The sequence below is a fragment of the Alosa pseudoharengus genome, unplaced genomic scaffold, assembly GCF_046254945.1.
Source record: "Alosa pseudoharengus isolate Yale_2024_CS ecotype anadromous, Long Island Sound unplaced genomic scaffold, YU_APseudo_1.1 YU_APseudo_1.1_scf_14, whole genome shotgun sequence".
NCBI lineage: Eukaryota > Metazoa > Chordata > Actinopteri > Clupeiformes > Clupeidae > Alosa > Alosa pseudoharengus.
The window spans coordinates 4,027,472-4,045,393 of record NW_027468609.1 but is presented as its reverse complement, the minus strand read 5'-3'; the positions used below and the strand labels follow the sequence as shown (position 1 = coordinate 4,045,393).

The 17,922-nt window shown below is 42.5% G+C and overlaps 3 protein-coding genes across 3 annotated transcripts in view; 2 read left to right on the top strand and 1 right to left on the bottom strand.

Moving 5' to 3' along the window:
* Positions 1 to 4,607, bottom strand: part of vsig8a (V-set and immunoglobulin domain containing 8a) — an 8,935-nt gene extending 4,328 nt beyond the window's left edge. The window contains exons 1-6 of the mRNA XM_076283493.1: positions 4,439 to 4,607; positions 3,072 to 3,317; positions 2,885 to 2,989; positions 1,975 to 2,068; positions 1,538 to 1,707; positions 1 to 164 (exon numbers count right to left, since the gene is read on the bottom strand). The exon at positions 1 to 164 is cut by the window's left edge and continues 41 nt beyond it. Of these exons, the coding sequence (XP_076139608.1) occupies positions 1 to 164; positions 1,538 to 1,707; positions 1,975 to 2,068 (428 nt within the window). The 5' untranslated portion in view covers positions 2,885 to 2,989; positions 3,072 to 3,317; positions 4,439 to 4,607. The remainder of the gene's footprint in view (positions 165 to 1,537; positions 1,708 to 1,974; positions 2,069 to 2,884; positions 2,990 to 3,071; positions 3,318 to 4,438) is intronic.
* Positions 3,802 to 10,888, top strand: prkab1a (protein kinase, AMP-activated, beta 1 non-catalytic subunit, a). Its single transcript, XM_076283494.1, has 8 exons — positions 3,802 to 3,910; positions 4,976 to 5,213; positions 5,480 to 5,649; positions 7,920 to 8,013; positions 8,102 to 8,216; positions 8,439 to 8,572; positions 9,288 to 9,356; positions 9,511 to 10,888. Exons 2-8 carry the CDS (start codon positions 5,064 to 5,066, stop codon positions 9,586 to 9,588), a joined length of 810 nt encoding a protein of 269 aa, XP_076139609.1. The 5' UTR covers positions 3,802 to 3,910; positions 4,976 to 5,063; the 3' UTR covers positions 9,589 to 10,888.
* A 4,429-nt stretch (positions 10,889 to 15,317) lies between these two features.
* LOC143122334 (phospholipase A2-like) lies at positions 15,318 to 17,396 on the top strand. The gene is made up of 4 exons (XM_076283150.1): positions 15,318 to 15,435; positions 15,876 to 16,023; positions 16,193 to 16,326; positions 17,275 to 17,396. The coding sequence occupies exons 1-4, from the start codon at positions 15,387 to 15,389 to the stop codon at positions 17,394 to 17,396; spliced, it is 453 nt and encodes a 150-aa protein (XP_076139265.1). The 5' UTR covers positions 15,318 to 15,386.
* Positions 17,397 to 17,922: the final 526 nt, after the last annotated feature.

Here is a 17,922-nt window from a genome sequence, read left to right as displayed (position 1 = left end):
GCTTTCTTCACCTTGCACTGGTAGATGCCGCTGTTGGCAGCGGAGACAGAGCTGATGGAGAGGGACGCGTCTCCGTTCGCCGGGTTTCCTGCAGCAAAGTCCAGCCCCATCATTAACGCAGGGTTGCCATGGACATACTTCCTCCCACCTGTGTAGGAGATAACCTGCCAGACAGACACCTGGATCAGTGATCAGGAAACAGGACAGCCTTAATCCACACAGATTGTTCAGGAAACAGGAGAGCTTTAATCCACACAGATTGTTCAGTGTAAGATTATATAATTTGCAGGGGCAAGTGCTTGTACATTTTGACTGGTTTTGTTTTTACTTTTCATGACTAGAAATGCCTAATAAATGGCAAGCCGGTATTAGCATATTTGATGTAAGAGGCCAGAGCAAAGTTTTTTCACTTTGTGACAAGAGGGATTGTTTCCACAACCTGGAAAATGCAGCCTTCACAGTGCTCTTCTCTGCTAAGAGCTACTATGAGCTACTACGAGCTTTACTATGAGCTACTACGAGCTTTACTATGAGCTACTACAAGCTCTGCTATGAGCTACTTTGGGGCAGCCGTGGCCTACTGGTTAGCGCTTCGGACTTGTAACCGGAGGGTTGCCGGTTCGAACCCCGGCCAGTAGGCACGGCCCTTGAGGAAGCACCTAACCCCTTACTGCTCCCCGAGCGCCGCTGTTGTTGCAGGCAGCTCACTGCGCCGGGATTAGTGTGTCCTTTACCTCACTGTGTGTTCACTGTGTGCTGAGTGTGTTTCACTAATTCACGGATTGGGATAAATGCAGAGACCAAATTTCCTTCACGGGATTAAAAGAGTATATATATATACACTATGTGCTACTATGAGCTACTACGAGCTCTCCTATGAACTCTACAAGCCAACAAGGCCATGCATTCATTTCACATTTCATCTATATATCTATCTATCTAGTCAAGTCAAGCTTATTTATATAGCACATTTCATACACAGACATCATTCAATGTGCTTTACATAAACAAAAGCAAACAGTAATAACAAATAAAAGCATAGAAGGGCTATCTATCTATATATATATAATCTCTAAAGAAACTGTCATTTCTCTGATATAATTTGAGTGGCAGTGTAAAGTTGTGAACCCTATTTATACAACAACAGATGGTCTCACCCACTGTTATGATAAACACACGCTGTTTTGCAACAACTCCGTCATTTAAAGGTAAATAAAACTGACCACACCTCTCAGGTTAGTCAATAAGCAACGATTACCGTAGCTGCCAGATGAGTAAACAACCAAAAAAAACCACCCCTGTGAACTAGAGATGGAAAAACAAGCAGAACTTCCCTTGTAGTGCAACTCTAGATAAGTCTATTTATTTACCCCCATTAATATAAAACCCTCATTCTTTTCACCCTGTTTTCAGTATGTCTTCAGCACATATGAATCTCCATGGCCAGGGGATGTCTGTGTGTTTATGTGTGTGTATGTTAGTCTTATGCTCTTATTATGCATAAAGAAAACACTTGTTTAAAAAAATCTGTGCTTACCAGCTGGTCTTTCTGGGTGGTGTCAGGGCTGATGACAGACCACTCAATGTCCAGATCCCCCATGTCCAGGGGCCCAGGCGAGTATGTGCACCCCAAGGTCACAGCGTCCCCATTGGCCTTCTGCAGAGTCTGGGGCCCCGAGGAGGTCACCTCCATCGCCATGGCAACATCTGAGCATCGGCGTAACATCATGTTCAGGGAAAATGAAGTGGAATACTCAGAATGGCATATTTGGTTTGTGAATCTAAGGTATTCTGGACATTCTGATGTTTAGATAAACAAGATCATCTACAGTCTCAATGTCTTCTCCATAGATATCTAAGGGAATACTAAAATAGTCCTGTTGACATTCATATATAGTATCTGGCTCATTAGGTAACAATAATGTCTTTTTACAGGCAATGTTGGAATTTATTACATACAAATATTCAAGTCACCTTCATTGAATGACACAAGAAATCCAAACAGAATGACTGCAGTGATGTAGGCAGTGTTGAAGTGACGCCTTATTTTCGCCACCATGTGCTGCATCTGTTTAGGAGTAAAGTCATACATAACTGAAACACACACTATTTTAATACAGTTGTTTAAGCTAAAATGGCATCAGCCAAATGCTCAGTCATCATTATTGCCTCAAAAGTGTAGTTGCATGCTGACATTTAAAATAGATACACCTAGTGAGGGGGGTATTCCAAGTATGTGTTTTAGTGACAAACCTGGGTAAGTTACCTCAGAGTAAGTGATAAACCTCCTAATAGAAGAGCTGTATGGCTTCATTCTCCTAACAAAACAATGCTATAGGGCTCTTGTTGCAGGAGGTTTACCACTTACTCCAAGTTAACTTACCCAAGTTTGTCACTAAACCACATACTTAAAATAACCCCCAGCACTCCATCTACGTGTTTTGAGACTCCATCTGCTTGGTTGTGCTGATGATAAAGATCTATGAACCAATGTCTAGTTTTGTAAACATGCAGCAGACCTAAGTCTCAGTAGAGGCAAAACAAAGTTATATAGGTGTCTAGCAATACACAACTAAATTTCAACCCTGTGTGGTCTATATCCCTAAAGCATGAGTTATTCAATGCTGCAACAGCAAGCCAAACAGCTCTTAAACATTTCAGCATTTGTCCAGATGAGGTCACAGAGCATTCGCTGCTTTTAATGTACATTTGAACGCTGCTGGTGGACAGCCCGATCTGTGAAGGTCATAGCCTCAAGTTCACCCAAATCGTATTGTACCCACCAGAAGGAGTTATCCGTTATCTCTCTTACCAAAGGACAGATGAGCTTGAGAGTTGTGAAGCTCTTCTGATCAGTTATCATTTCATGCCACCTCCCTCTTACCTTTATTCTCTGTCCTGTTGAACTGACAAAGAGGTCACTCTTCTCTGTCTCCGTTGCTCTCCGCCTGCGTTATGCCGTCATGGGTTTTTGCTTTGTAGTGGTCCTCTGAAATAATATTTCATATAATGCTGGTCTCCTTGTCATACGTTTCAATACATTAATTCCAAACAAAACATAAAATCCCAACCTGTGAAAAACGTGAAGAAGACACAGCTGCTTCATTTGTAAAGTAGAGGCAGAGGTTTCAGGTGTGGTTCTGGGAGAGCCCTAAAACCCTGTGCACCTGTTGGAATCCTCTAAGGATGTGTTCCCAAGGCAACACACCACCTGGTGCAACTTCATGGACAAAGAGCGATACCTCTGGTGTCGAATGAAGAGGAAGCCATGGCGACCTGTTCTCAACAAACAGGTCTCGGGTGACCAGGAACGGGTTCTTCCACCCCGAAAAAGGCAAGGGACCTCATTAGCATAAGCATTCAACAGGACTGTTTGTGTGTGAAACAAGCGCATAACTTGTTTCAGTGTGGAGAGTATCAATGCTTTCACACTCTTGAGTATTTTTCATCTTATTATGCATGTATTATTTCAATCTGAAGAATTAAGAATACAGAAAAAATAAAGATACAAATAAAGAAATAGAAAGAACAGAACAATCTGTAAGATATACTTTGGGTAAGTAGGGTAGACTACCCTGCTATTCCATTCCATCTTATTCTTTTCAAGTCAGCACTGATTAGGCTATTGGGCTACAATGATGATAGGCCAACATTTTCTGAAGCACTGAAGCAAATACTTGATTAAATGTTTTTCCTGTAATGAAATACAGCTTATTGTACGTTTACTAGTCTTGGTAGCCTTACACCCATACAGTAGCCTAGTCCTACATTATAAATATTCAAGACAAGAGAGAACAGCACGAAGGGGCGGGGCACCTCATGTGACGTCGAATGATAGCAAACATGGAAATACTGATGAAAGATAAGACGAAGAGAAAATAATTACAGCGAGTTACACAACAACAAATAGGTAAGCCAAATGCCACTCAACGAACCCTTAGAAATCCACCACAATGATCGGATGTTATTTAAGCGCTTTTCAAGTTTGTCACAGCTGGCGAACACGCTGAAGAATTGTTATACAGTACAGTAAACTGGAACGAACGTTAGCTAGCTTCTAGGTGAAAAGCTAAGTTAGCTAGTTACTATCGTGAGCACTGACTAGCCAGCATAATTATAATTACATACATGTGTAGGCCAGTTTATAACTATTTGATCAACATTGCCAAAAGCAAAAGAGACATAGTCCAGAATAATGAGATGTATCACTGATTGGCAATGCCACCCACCATATAAACTACGCACTTGATAGATGTTGACAAGCTGCCAAGCTAGGGAACGTTATGCTAGCTAGCTAGCTTGACAATAACCATTAGATAGCTAGCAAGGCATGCTAACGTTAAGTGCATCACATGAAGTAAACATATAGCTTTGGAAAACGGGTTGTGGAATCACCAACACTTTGCAATCACCAACCGAGCTTCATTGCATTAGTTACCTCTGGCACACTATAACGAACCCCAACTGCTAATCTAAAGAGACCTGATGATCACACGCATGACCTTGTTCAATCCGACGTTACTCCTGCAGTTGTTTTGAAAGTTAGCAAATTAACCCTCCCCGGGGTCCAGCTATTGTGAGCTTAGTTTGATGTGAATTGGCCTTTAATTTACACCGATCGTGTCCGTTGTTGTCGAGGAAGTGTTTTAAAGGAAATTGTTGTCTGACTCCCAGATGTGCCAACATGCTCTTGTTGCCAAGTCTAACCATGTCCTCTCCATGATCATGTATAGTTACATTTTGTGTTAATGTTTCAGTAGAGCAAAGTCTTAAGTGGCACAGTTTAAAATAATACATGCGTGGCCCATCCAGGTGGTCCTGGATCCAACATCTGTTAACCAAACATAAAGTCGCATTTACTATACAGTGCCACCTAATTAAAATCAGGTTATCAGAAGCGATCCATCCAAGAAAACGTTTCATACAGCACTGTCATCATGGCTAAAACGATGTCCCTTGTTTGTCCCCCATACAGCTGTGTGACCCCTCTCAGACACGTAGTTGCAAAAAGCCTGCTGGTTCTCGCCCTGTGTGACTTACGAGCGAGACCAGCGAACGGCAGCATGGGAAACACTAGCAGCGAGAGAGCAGCCATGGGTCAGGGCGAGAAGGCCCATCGCCGGGACAGCCGCGGGGCCAAGGAGGGGGACCGGCCCAAAATACTCATGGACAGCCCAGAGGACGCAGACATCTTCCACGAGACTGGGGTTTGGGTTGAACTTCAGAAATGACATCCCTAAATAGCCAGAGCTATGTGTATATATTGTGTACACTATATAGTATATTTATTTCTTGTGGTTTATGTTTCATGTGGCATTGTGGTCTTCAAGTAACACAATTTCTTTCCCTGTAACCTATATGGTATGCATAATATGCAGAAATGACAATAAAAGCTGACTTGATTTGAAGTTTAGCATGTTTAATTCATATTGAACATGCAGTATATAATTATTTTTGCTGCGCTTCTCTGCCTGCGTAGGCCCCAACGGAGAAGGACGAGTTCTTTGCTTGGCGGCAGGACATCGAGGCCAGCGATAAAGGCGCTGCGGGGGACAGGCCCACCGTGTTCCGATGGACAGGCGTCGGGAAGGAGGTTTTTGTATCTGGCTCCTTCAACAACTGGGCCAATAAGATCCCTTTAACCAGGAGGTGGGTTATCAATCCTCAGCTGGTAATTATGATCCCTTTAACCAGGAGGTGGGTTATCTATCCTTAACCAGGAGGTGGGTTATCTATCCTCAGCTGGTAATTAAGATCCCTTTAACCAGGAGGTGGGTTATCTATCCTCAGCTGGTAATTAAGATCCCTTTAACCAGGAGGTGAGTTATCTAGTGATGGCAGTCTGACACTGAAGCTTCAATACATGCTTCAAACCATTAACTACAATTCCATTTGAACCACTGCTTCGAAGGTTGCTTTGGTATGGAAAAATCACGTGACATATGACGTCCGAAGCAGAAACCGCTTCATTCTCTGAATTAATCGAACCGATCGCGCTGCCACTGCAACTGGCACGGCCTCGTTTCTAGTCTGAATTGTAGCGCGCTCAAAGCATAAACACTTTAGGCTAATGCACAACATTGCGTTTGGTTCGTAGCCTCTACTGTGACAAGCATAGTTTGTTCATATCGTTTTATTTTTATTACAATGTAAGAGAGACGTGGGAAAACTTTCTTCTGATCGCTCCTGATTAATCTTTATTTGTATAAAGAATGATATCCCATTCTTATTCATGTGCACTACGTATGTGTGGGGGTGTGGTGATTAGGTGCGTGCACTAGATTTATTTCACTAGTAAAGCTTCCTGTCCACTATTTAGCCGGGATAATTTAGATGCAGTCTTGGCTTTTCACCAGGAGAGGTCGCTGTTACTGAAGCTTCGAGTAATGAACCCATTTTCGAATCAACTGTTCAAAGTGGTTCAGTGCTTCACCAAAGCTTCATTAGCCCATCACTAGAGTTATCTATTCTCAGCTGGTAATTAAGATCCCTTTAACTAGCATGTGGGCTATCTATCCTAAGCCAATAAGATCCCTTTAAACAGGAATTGGGCTATCTATCCTCAGCTGGTAATGTCTGTCTGGGAGAATCGAGCATCATAACCACATGTGCTTTACACACTGCATGTTCCTGATGAGTCGTCATAGCCGCAAGTGGACACACAGCACCTGAGATGTGCTTTAGACACACAGCACTACGCACTGTGCTGCACGTTTCTGATGAGTCGTCATAGCCGCAAGTGGACACACAGCACCTGACATGTGCTTTAGACACACAGCACTACGCACTGTACTGCACGTTTCTGATGAGTCGTCATAGCCGCAAGTGGACACACAGCACATGACATGTGCACTTTAGGTGTGCTGCATGTTTCTGATGAGTCGTCATAGCCGCAAGTGGACACACAGCACGTGTCACAGCAGGTATATGGACACACAACGGGCCACTGCTTTCTGTACAGAAAGTTCTTTAGCAATATTCATCTCAGTCAGTGCACACGATACATTGTGCATTATTGTCTTTCTGACTTAGTTGTAGGTTATGCCTTACGTGTCCATATTTATTGCATGCACTATATGCAGGTGACGGTCACCTACACGTAATGCATAAAACAGTGACAGTCACCTACTATAGCATATATATATGTATGTCTGACAGTCACCTGCTATAGCATATATATATATATATATATATATATATATATGTGTATGTCTGAAAGGTCACCTGCTATAGCATATATATGTATGTATGTCTCTTCCTCCTCGATGTCTCTTCCTATGGAAAAATGACGTCATTTGGTGATGCCTGCAAATTAGATCAAATCTCCCGGAATCTAGTGCGTGAGCAGGAGTACGTACGGGAGACTGAGACGTGTGCATCTGAGTGTAGCACACACATGAGACCGAGACGTGTGCATCTGAGTGTAGCACACACATGAGACCGAGACGTGTGCATCTGAGGGTAGCGCGCACACGACGGAGAGTGAGTGGGGTGGTGCGTGTGTTGCCTGAAGCGCATGCAAGACAGACAGCATCCTGATTGGCCTGTTTCGCTAAATCAACCAGTTTTCAGTGTAGGCGGGCTTTTATCTCTTTTCTCCCGAACTAAATTAATCTGTTCAGTGTATCTAGGAACAGGAGCATCATGGCAGAGTCAGAGTGCCCCCAAAAGAAGGAACATTTAAGACCCATTTCACATCAGACTACACGAAAGTGTACCCTTGTCTCATAAGAGTAATAAATGATAAGAATTATTATAAGAATTTGGTTTACACACTAGCGACATCTTGTGTAGCAGCTAATGGGCTAATTCCAGGTTCCCAGCAGTGACCTACCGGGTCAGTATTGTATTGTTATTGTATTAACTAGCCCACGTACTGTACTCACTCAACACTACATCTGTGTGTGCTTTTATTCTAGTCAGAACAACTTTGTGGCCATAATGGATTTACCAGAAGGAGATTATCAATATAAGTTCTACGTTGATGGACAGTGGATTCACGATCCATCCGAGGTAAGTGTGTTTTTCTGTGTGTGTGTGTGTGTGTGGGTTGCTCTAGCATAGACATCTGACCGTTCCCATGTGTGTCCTCCTATCCCAGCCTGTAGTGACCAATCAGATGGGGAGCGTAAACAACATCATCCAGGTCAAGAAGACGGACTTTGAGGTGTTTGATGCTCTAATGGTGGATTCACAGAAATGCTCAGATATGTCAGGTAGGACATGGTGACTTGCAAACACTCACCCTCTTTGTGTGTGTGTGTGTGTATGTGTGTGTGTTTACACACACACACAACACAACACAACACAACAAAGAAGTGTGGCACTAGTGTGCAGTGGAACAGTGGCTGAAAAACAAAGGCCTCTACAAGCCGAAATTTAAACACAACCAAATGTGTGTGTGACGCTTCTGATGGTCCCTCGTCGTCTCCTCGCAGACCTGTCCAGCTCCCCCCCCGGCCCTTACCATCAGGACGCCTACACGCCCAAACAGGACGAGAAGTTCAAGTCTCCGCCGATCCTGCCCCCGCATCTCCTGCAGGTCATCCTCAACAAGGACACGGGCATATCAGTGAGTCCCTGCACGCACGCACGCATGCCCTGCACACACGCACGCACGCACGCACGCACGCACGCACAGGCATATCAGTGAGTATCTGCACGCACGCACGCACGCACGCATATCAGTGAGTCTCCGCACTCACACGCACACACAGACCATGCACGCTCTTCTTTCACCTTTTGTTTAAAAATCTAGCCTATGTAAAAAATAATCTTCAAAAGGTTATATAAAAGGATCCAGAAAGTGTTTGAGTTGTCAAGTCAAGTCAAGTCAGTTTTATTTTAATAGCACATTTAACATGCACAGAGTGCACCCCAAAGCGCTGCACATACAAGACCCATAACAAGAAGACAAAAGATGCCAGACGCATCGGCGTAGTCGCCAGCGTACCCATAACATCAAGACATACAAGACAGACAACAAACAAATTAACAAATAAAAAGTAAGAAATAAAATGAATTTAAAAAAAAATCATGTTAAATTAGTCCAATTTCCAAACCAACTGAAAATGTCCAAGGGCAATGATGACCAGCGTGAAAACTGCTCACAGGTTTGTCTTCACAACCGATGCAACGTTTAGTTGTGAAGTTGTGAGTTGTGAATATCTCTGGTTCTGAATTTTACATCACCCAGGATTTGTGTCTGGTCCAGATCTTTGTAAAGGTAGGACAAGGACAGATGAATGTGTGTGTGTGTATTTATTTGTGTTTTGTCCTGGTTCCAGTGTGACCCGGCCTTGCTTCCAGAGCCCAATCACGTCATGCTAAACCACCTCTACGCACTGTCCATCAAGGTGAGGTGTACACACACACACACACACACACACACACACACATCAAATGAGCCAATAACGTCATGCTCATGTTGTCAACGTCAATAACTCTCTCTCTCTCTCTCTCTCTCTCTATCTATCTCTCTCTCTCTCTCTCTCTCTATCTCTGTTCTAGGATGGGGTGATGGTACTGAGTGCTACCCATCGCTACAAGAAGAAGTATGTTACAACACTCCTCTATAAGCCCATCTGATCCTGACCGCTCTCGACTGAACTAATCCAGACCAACCCCTCCACTCTCTCTTGCTGTTGCTCGCTCACTCTCTCTCTGTCTCTCCTGCCTGAAACAAGACACTCCCCATGGAATGCACATGTGTTCTACTGCACAGACAACCACCAGACCAGCCAACCAGCCAAGATGGCCGCCGCTCTGGAGCTCACCTGGTGTGGTGCTAGATCTCACTGACCCATGCTCCATCTGGGCTAAATCCTGCTAACCCAGGCTAGTTCTGACCTACATCCTAACCCTGATGAGATCTGGGCCAGATTTGAACTAGATCTAGCTAACCCATGCTAGATTTAGGCTGGGTCCTGTTAGCTCATACTAGTTTTAGGCCGGGTCTTGCTCACCCCTGCTAGATTTGGACCAGATCCTGCTAACCCTTGCCAGATCTGGGTCAGTATTTTGCTGAATCCCGCATGTCTATGATGGATGTTGTCCAGATGTTGGCCAGGTCCTGCTAATCTGTGCAGACAGTGTCCTAGTGTGGACCAGACGCCCAGCGTGGGCTGCTAGCATAGACGAATGCCTGGAGTGTAGAGTGCTGGAGGGGTCGAGATGGCTGTGTGCGGACTGACCCCCCCCAACGTTACTGTATTTCCACAGCAGACCACCTGTATTCAGACCACTGAAAGGGAACCCCAACGACCCCAACGTTACTGTATTTCCACAGCAGACCACCTGTATTTTCAGCTCAGGCTTATATTCACCGACTCACTCAATAAAATGGTATTTTTCTCAGAATGTTCTTCGGACAGGGGATCATGGGTGTTTGAGTTCGAGAGTGCTTTTGTTTTTTATAGAGCTTCTCACGTTACAAGAGTACAGGGAAGTGAATGGAAAGGACAGAACAATAGACTCACTCAAAAGCCTCGATACACACTGCACTCTCTCTCCCCTTGCCAAAGTCCACACAAGGGCCTTCACTTAGGTTAGCCTACAGTTCAGTATCAGTCAGCAATTGCAATATACTCTACATATTATATTATCTAGAAATGCTTGTGTGTTTTTTGTTTGTTTGTGTTTTTACTTTCATTTACATTTCTGAGGCCAAGTATTCATCCCTAAGTAAGTGGAGGGACCAGTTCACTGTAAGATGTTGGACTGGAAACACTGAGGTGATCTGTGTGTGTGTGTGTGTGTGTGTGTGAAGGTGGACTGTGTTACTGAAGTACGCCAGGACTGTGTAAAAAGCAACCATTCCATGTTTGTGTATTTTGTTTTTCATGCAGTGTGCCAGATTTCTATCCTAATAAAAGATTATGGAGTTTTAGTACTCGTGTACAGTTTATTGGCTTCTGTTGTAAATATGGATATTTATACCACCACATATTCAGATTCCGCGTGACCTCAGACTGTAGAGCAGCATATTCTCAAGTCATATGAAAGCTCTGTTTTGTGTGTGACTATTCTCACGTCATATGTTTTCAAGTCTACTTTCTTTTAATGTTCTGGTCCAGCCAACCTGTTTGTTTGTGTGTGTGTGGTGAGATGTGTGTGTGTGTTGCTCTTCTATCATACTTTTTGTCCCACTCTCTCTTATTTAGTTTTGTTTGACAATGGGTAAAGGTTTATTTGTCATTCATTTAAATATCAGGAGCTTACCGCATAAAATTGATCTCCTAAGAGCTTGGCTCTCCTATAATAAACCTGCGGTCATTACTGTCTCTGAAACTTGGTTGCAAAGTAATATATGTGATGCTGAAATAAGCCTAGATGGTTACACCCTATATCGAGCAGATAGAGGCAGTCGTGGTGGTGGTGTTGCTACATATATATCTTCTAATTTGTCCTCAGAGGTTGTTATTCCAAATGAAAGCCCATTGCACTTTGAATGCCTTTTTGTTAGATTACGTTTTGATCATAAACAACTGATAATTGGAAATATTTACAGGCCTCCTAATTCTCCTTCAGAGTCTATTAACAATATTCTTGCCACTCTTAATTCTCTTAATTGTTCTGATGAACTTATTGTTTTGGGTGATTTCAACCGAAACTGGCTTGATACTGTAGGTCTTCTGTTAAGGAGAAGAATCTACTGGAAAGCCTAAATCTCACTCAGTTAATACAGGAGCCCACTAGAGTGACTGGGAGCTCTAGGTCTCTTTTAGATTGGATCTTGGTCACTCATCCCAACAGAATTGCTGACTCTGGTATTTTATCTGACTGCTTCAGTGACCACTCAGTCATCTTCTGTGTGTGGAAAATAAGATTGCCACGACTGACATCTAAAATAATTAAGGTAAGGCAACATAAAAACTTTTGTGAAGATTCCTTTATTAATGATTTGCTGAATATTAACTGGTCTAGGTTGGAACTTATTCCTTATGTTGAGGATGCTTGGACTTTTTTTCATACTGAAGTTCACGAAGTGATTGACAAACATGCACCATGGGTATCAATGAAAATGAAGGGTAGGCATCTACCATGGATTGATGGTGACCTGTTACATCTTTTTAAGGAAAGGGACAAGGCCTGGAAGCTATTCAACAAGTTATGGATGAATGGGTTGAATATAAGAGGTTACGTAATATCTGCACTGTGAAAACTAGAAATGCAAAATCGAATTACTATAATATATGACAGCATTGTCTAATGACTTCACTAACCCAAAACAATTTTGGAAAAAACTTAATAGTTTATTGAATAAATCTGTTGTGAGTTCTCCATCACTACGTGTAAATGACAAGATTATTACTGATCCTGCTACTGTGGCTGATGCATTTAATCAGCACTTTTCCTCTGTAAGTAAATTAAGTCCATCTAATTTATTTCATTCTAATTCTGTAAATACATCGGTAGCCAATACTTCGTTTACACTAACTACAATACTCCCTACTGAAGTACAGCAGGCTATTTTTGACATTAAATCTGGTGGTGCTGGTCCTGATGGTCTGGAGATCAAGTTTATTAAGATTGCCTCTCACATCCCGGCATTTCCACTATGTTATTTATTCAATTTATCTATATCTATGTCTGAAGTTCCAGCTATGCTAGAGTAACACCTATTCATAAAAGTGGTGATCCACTTGACCCTAACAACTATAGACCAATTTCAATTATTAGCACTGTGGCAAAAATATTTGAAAAAATCATTTTTAAGCGATTATTTAAATATGTCAATGACTTTTCTGTTTTATCTGATATGCAATCAGGTTTCAGACCCAGTTACTCTACCACTACTGCCCTCACAAAGTTTGTCAATGATGTTACATCCTCTTTAGATAATAACATGCCTACTGGAGCAATATTTATAGATCTCACCAAGGCCTTTGATTTGGTTAATCACTATCTACTTCTTGATAAATTGCATAGCATTGGTCTGTGTAAGCAGTCACTCTTTTGGTTTAATTCATATCTTCAGTGTAGGCGTCAATGTGTGGTTTTCAATGGCTGTCTTTCCCAGTACACCGTCATGGAAAAGGGGGTTCCACAAGGTTCATGCCTAGGCCCTCTTTTGTTCTCTATATTTATTAATGACCTTCCAAAAATATGCTCTAACTGTAATATCTTGCTGTATGCTGATGACACTGTTATTTATTCTGCTAAATGCGATATTAATTTGATCAAGTCTTCATTGCAATCAGATTTTGACAACATTCAAAAGTGGTTCGCAGATAATGGGCTCATACTTAATAAAGCTAAGTCTTACAGTATGTTTTTTGACAATAGGTCAACCCGTTACAATCAAGATCACACTCTGTCAATAAGGTTCTTGGATGATACACTTATGGAGAATGTGGAAGAATTTAAATATTTGGGCCTACTGCTTGACGCAAATCTCTGCTTAAGTCACATATTGACTCTGTTGTGAAGAAAATTAATTTCAACCTTAGACTCTTGTATCGCTCTATAAATTGTTTCACTCAACAGATCAGATTACGAATTGTAACACAGCTTTTATTTCCCATCCTTGACTATGCAGACATTGTGTATATGAATACAACAGAATCACATCTGAAATCTTTAAATGTTGTCTTCAACAGCCTCTGTCGATTTGTGTTGAGATGTCCATACCTTACCCACCATTGTCACATGTATCAGCAACTGAATCTCTTATCACCTAAGGCCAGGCGGCAACTACACTGGCTTCAGTTTATTTATAAATGCTTTTTCTTTAATTATCCATCTTATTTACAAAATTATTTAAATCCATATAGGTCTACTTATGGGCTTAGACATCTTGATCATTTGTTTTTTTCTGTTCCAAGTATATCTAAAGAAATAGGGAGGCGTGCCTTCAAATTTAAAGCTCCTTCTGACTGGAATAGTCTACCCAGCTCATTGAGATCTATTTCATCTTTTCCACTTTTTAAGTCATCCCTATTAAACCTTTTGCAATCATGTGACCAATGCACATGTTTTCCTGGTGGTTGACTTATTAAAAAAATATATTTTTTATTTTTAATGTATTACAAATTTAATTTCTGTTTTTTACCTACATAAATCTATTAGGTTAGAGAGGTTGGACTGCTTTGTAGCTTGTAGTGATGAAGAGCTTTGGTGTGGATGTATGCATGTGTGTAATATATGTGTTTGGTGTTTTTGGGACCCCCTCGAAAACGAGATGTCTCATCTCAAGGGGTTATCCCTTGATAAAGAAATTGAAATTGAAATAGAAATTGAAATATGAAAGCTCTGTTTTGTGTGTGACTATTCTCACGTCATATGAAAGCTCTGTTTTGTGTGTGACTATTGTCACGTCATGTGAAAGCTCTGTTTTGTGTGTGTGACTATTCTCACGTCATGTGAAAACTCTGTTGTGTGTGACTACGCAGACATTCCTGTTGCATTGATATCCAGTAGAATGCAACTGCACACAGAAGAATCTTTTTATAGCACCATGGAATTTTTCCATTCAAGTGGACAAAGTGGACATAACCTTGGATATGTAGAGATAATGCCTGAATGAAATATACCCAGGGGTGGACACTTACTAAGTACATTTACTTGATCACTGTACTTAAGTATAAATTCTGAGTATCTGTACCGGTACTTTAATTGAGTATTAATATATTTGGAAACTTGTGACTTTTACTCCACTACATTTGAAAGACAAATACTGTACCTTTTGACTCCACTACATTTGAAATATGAATATGAAGTACACATTACTTTTAAGCACATTTGCAGTCACTATTTTTTCAATAGTTAATTTTTAACTTGGCGGTGGTAATGCTGACGGCAGATTCTGAACTTCCTCCATGTAGCCTGGGAGAACTTTTGAGATTTGAGAAGTGCTCTGGTGTTAACCAGGCTATCCTCCATGGCCACTGTGAAGTTGGAATGAAATTAGACCTGACATCCACCACATACAGTAGGTAGATCTTTAGCCTACATCATTAAATGATAAATAAGTTAGTCATAATTAGGTTATCTGGTTTACTATTCAGAGGTGAAAATGTTTTAGATTAGGAACATAGAATGAATAATGATGAATAATAACACTTGTAAGCTGTTTCTGTGTGTGTGTGTGTGTGTGTGTGTGTGTGTGTGTGTGTGTGAGTGAAGTTTCTAAAAATGGATAAGCTTGTCTGAGGACAGAAATGGAAAACCGTGGGAGTTTGGGAGAGAGCCCGCACATGGTCACAGCAGTGTCCGCTGTCCAATGCACAGCATGTGTAGGTACATGGGCGTTATCACACCGGTGTCCAATGCACAGCTTGTAAGGTAGGCTACATGGAGTTATCACAGGGAGCCAAGGCCTCGGAGGCGAATATAAGGAGGGCCCCAGGGATGTCTGCTGTGTGTAGGTCACTCATCTGGACAACATGAACACTGTCCCTGCCATCCTCCTGCTGGCCTTCGGCCTCTGCTTTGGTGAGTAGCATTGCGTCACACACATAGTGTAGGAATGTATGCACACTAAAAGATCATTTGGCATGATATTGTATATGTGTTATTTGTGTGTTTACTCAACATTGTAAATGAGGGCTAAGCCCTCAATGATTTTTTTCCTACTTTAAATAAATCAAATCATCATCAAGCGAAGACCTGAGCAGTTGAAACGTACCGTTACACTTGGAGCATATAAGGCAGGGTGGGGATAGCATCACACACACACAAAGTGAAGACTGACTGCAAACATACAAACCACCACTCTGCAAGGAAACATTAGTTAGAGACAAGGTAACATTGGAGAGTTAGTTAGAGACAATGTAAGTTACAATTTAAATTCTGTCTTTCCTAACTTGGTCTTGTCCTGTGTGTGTGCGTGCGTGCGTGCCTGCGTGCGTGCGTGCGTGTGCGTGTGTGTGTAGCTCAGGCCATGGACTACAAGGCTCTGACACAGTTCAGGGACATGATCATCTGTGCGAACCCCGACAGCTGGCCTGTTCTGGACTATGCTGACTACGGCTGCTACTGCGGCAAGGGCGGCTCTGGCACACCTGTGGACGACCTAGACAGGTGAGGGTCTGGTCAGGGTGAAGGGTCTAAGAAAGTAAGTAAGAAAGTGTGTGGTACTACTGATGTTCAAGAGGGATAAAATCCTAATCTTAAAATCTGTCCATGTCCATGAATCTCTGTTGCTGGTCATTCAACACCTGACCACTGACACGCATGGTCGCATGCACAGATGCTGTGAGGTGCACGACCGTTGCTACAGCGATGCCATGCAGCATCCTAAGTGCTGGCCCATCTTCGACAACCCCTACACCGAGATCTATGCCTATACCTGTGACAAGGCCAGCAAGACTGTCACCTGCCCAGGTGAGTTACAGTCCGACCCCACATACCTGTCCCACACTCACCTGTCACCTTCCAATGATAAATACGATCTTTGACATATGGGCCGTAATTGGAACAAAATATATAAAAGCAAATGTAAATATTCGTAAATAAGTGTGAATAGAGTTAAATATTTGTATTTACTTTTATGCATATTGATACATGTATACATTATACAGTATGCTGTTTTTGGCATTTGCTCTTAAAACTTTGTCCATCTTTAAAATGAGCCAAATGTCTTACTTGCTCAGTGAGTTTGACTGTATTTCAGTATTGTCATGTCTCGCAAAGCCAGATGCCCAGATGAGTAACACATTTTAAGAGAGACAGGTTTCTGTTACATGTTCTACAGTCTATGGTACATTACACAGGATCTACAGTAACTGTGTCCAGTCATCAGTGTGTTTCTGCCTCTCTCTCTGTTCCTCTCTCTCTCCCCTGCGTCTCTCTGTTCCTCTCTCTCTCCCCTGCGTCTCTCTGTTCCTCTCTCTCTCCCCTGCGTCTCTGTTATTCTCTCTCTCCCCTGCGTCTCTCTGTTCCTCTCTCTCTCCCCTGCGTCTCTCTGTTACTCTCTCTCTCCCCTGCGTCTCTCTGTTCCTCTCTCTCTCCCCTGCGTCTCTGTTATTCTCTCTCTCCCCTGCGTCTCTCTGTTCCTCTCTCTCTCCCCTGCGTCTCTCTGTTCCTCTCTCTCTCCCCTGCGTCTCTCTGTTACTCTCTCTCTCCCCTGCGTCTCTCTGTTAATCTCTGTCTCCCCTGCGTCTGCATTTTACACTCTCTCCCCCCTGCGTCTTACTCTTTCTCTCTCCCCTTCCTCTCTCTCTCCTCTGCGTCTGTGACTTACATTCTCTCTCCCCTGCGTCTTTGACTTACTCTCTCTCTCCTCTGCGTCTGTGACTTACTCTCTCTCTCCTCTGCGTCTGTGTTCTACAGCCAACAAGAACGATGAGTGTGAGCAGTTCATCTGTGAGTGCGACAGGAAGGCCGCCGAGTGTTTCGCCACTGCTGGTTACAATCCAGAGAACGCGCACCTTCCTAGTGATCAGTGCAAGTGAACACACACACACACACACACACCAAATAGGCCGGGCTGGAAGCATAATGTGGATCAACCTCTGCTGAAGCCATCTGGACTACACCAGCACACCTGGAACCTCTGGGCCATTGAGACCAAAGATTCTAGAACAGAGCTTGCTCTGTTCTAGAATCTTTGATTGAGACAGACCACATTCTGTGTTCTACAGTTACCATAGAAACAACTGCAATGATGATAATGAAAACGTTAGCTTTAGGGGACAAACAATGTAGCCGAGCTTAAAAACTCACTTCATACCAATCTTAATTCTTTATCGCAATACATCCTTACTATCTGCATGCCGTCTAAAGGGCGGCACAGTCTGTATACTGTTTGCCTGTTTTTATTATGGCAGCAGTGGTCAACATGGTCACTGACAGTACGTGAATCTGTTTCTGTAATCAAAAAGATAAGATTAAAGATTAAACTTCAACAGACCTCGAAAGGCTCCATCTTGTCTCTCTCTCTCAATTAAAGCTGCAGTTGGCAAGATTTCTTTGATCATA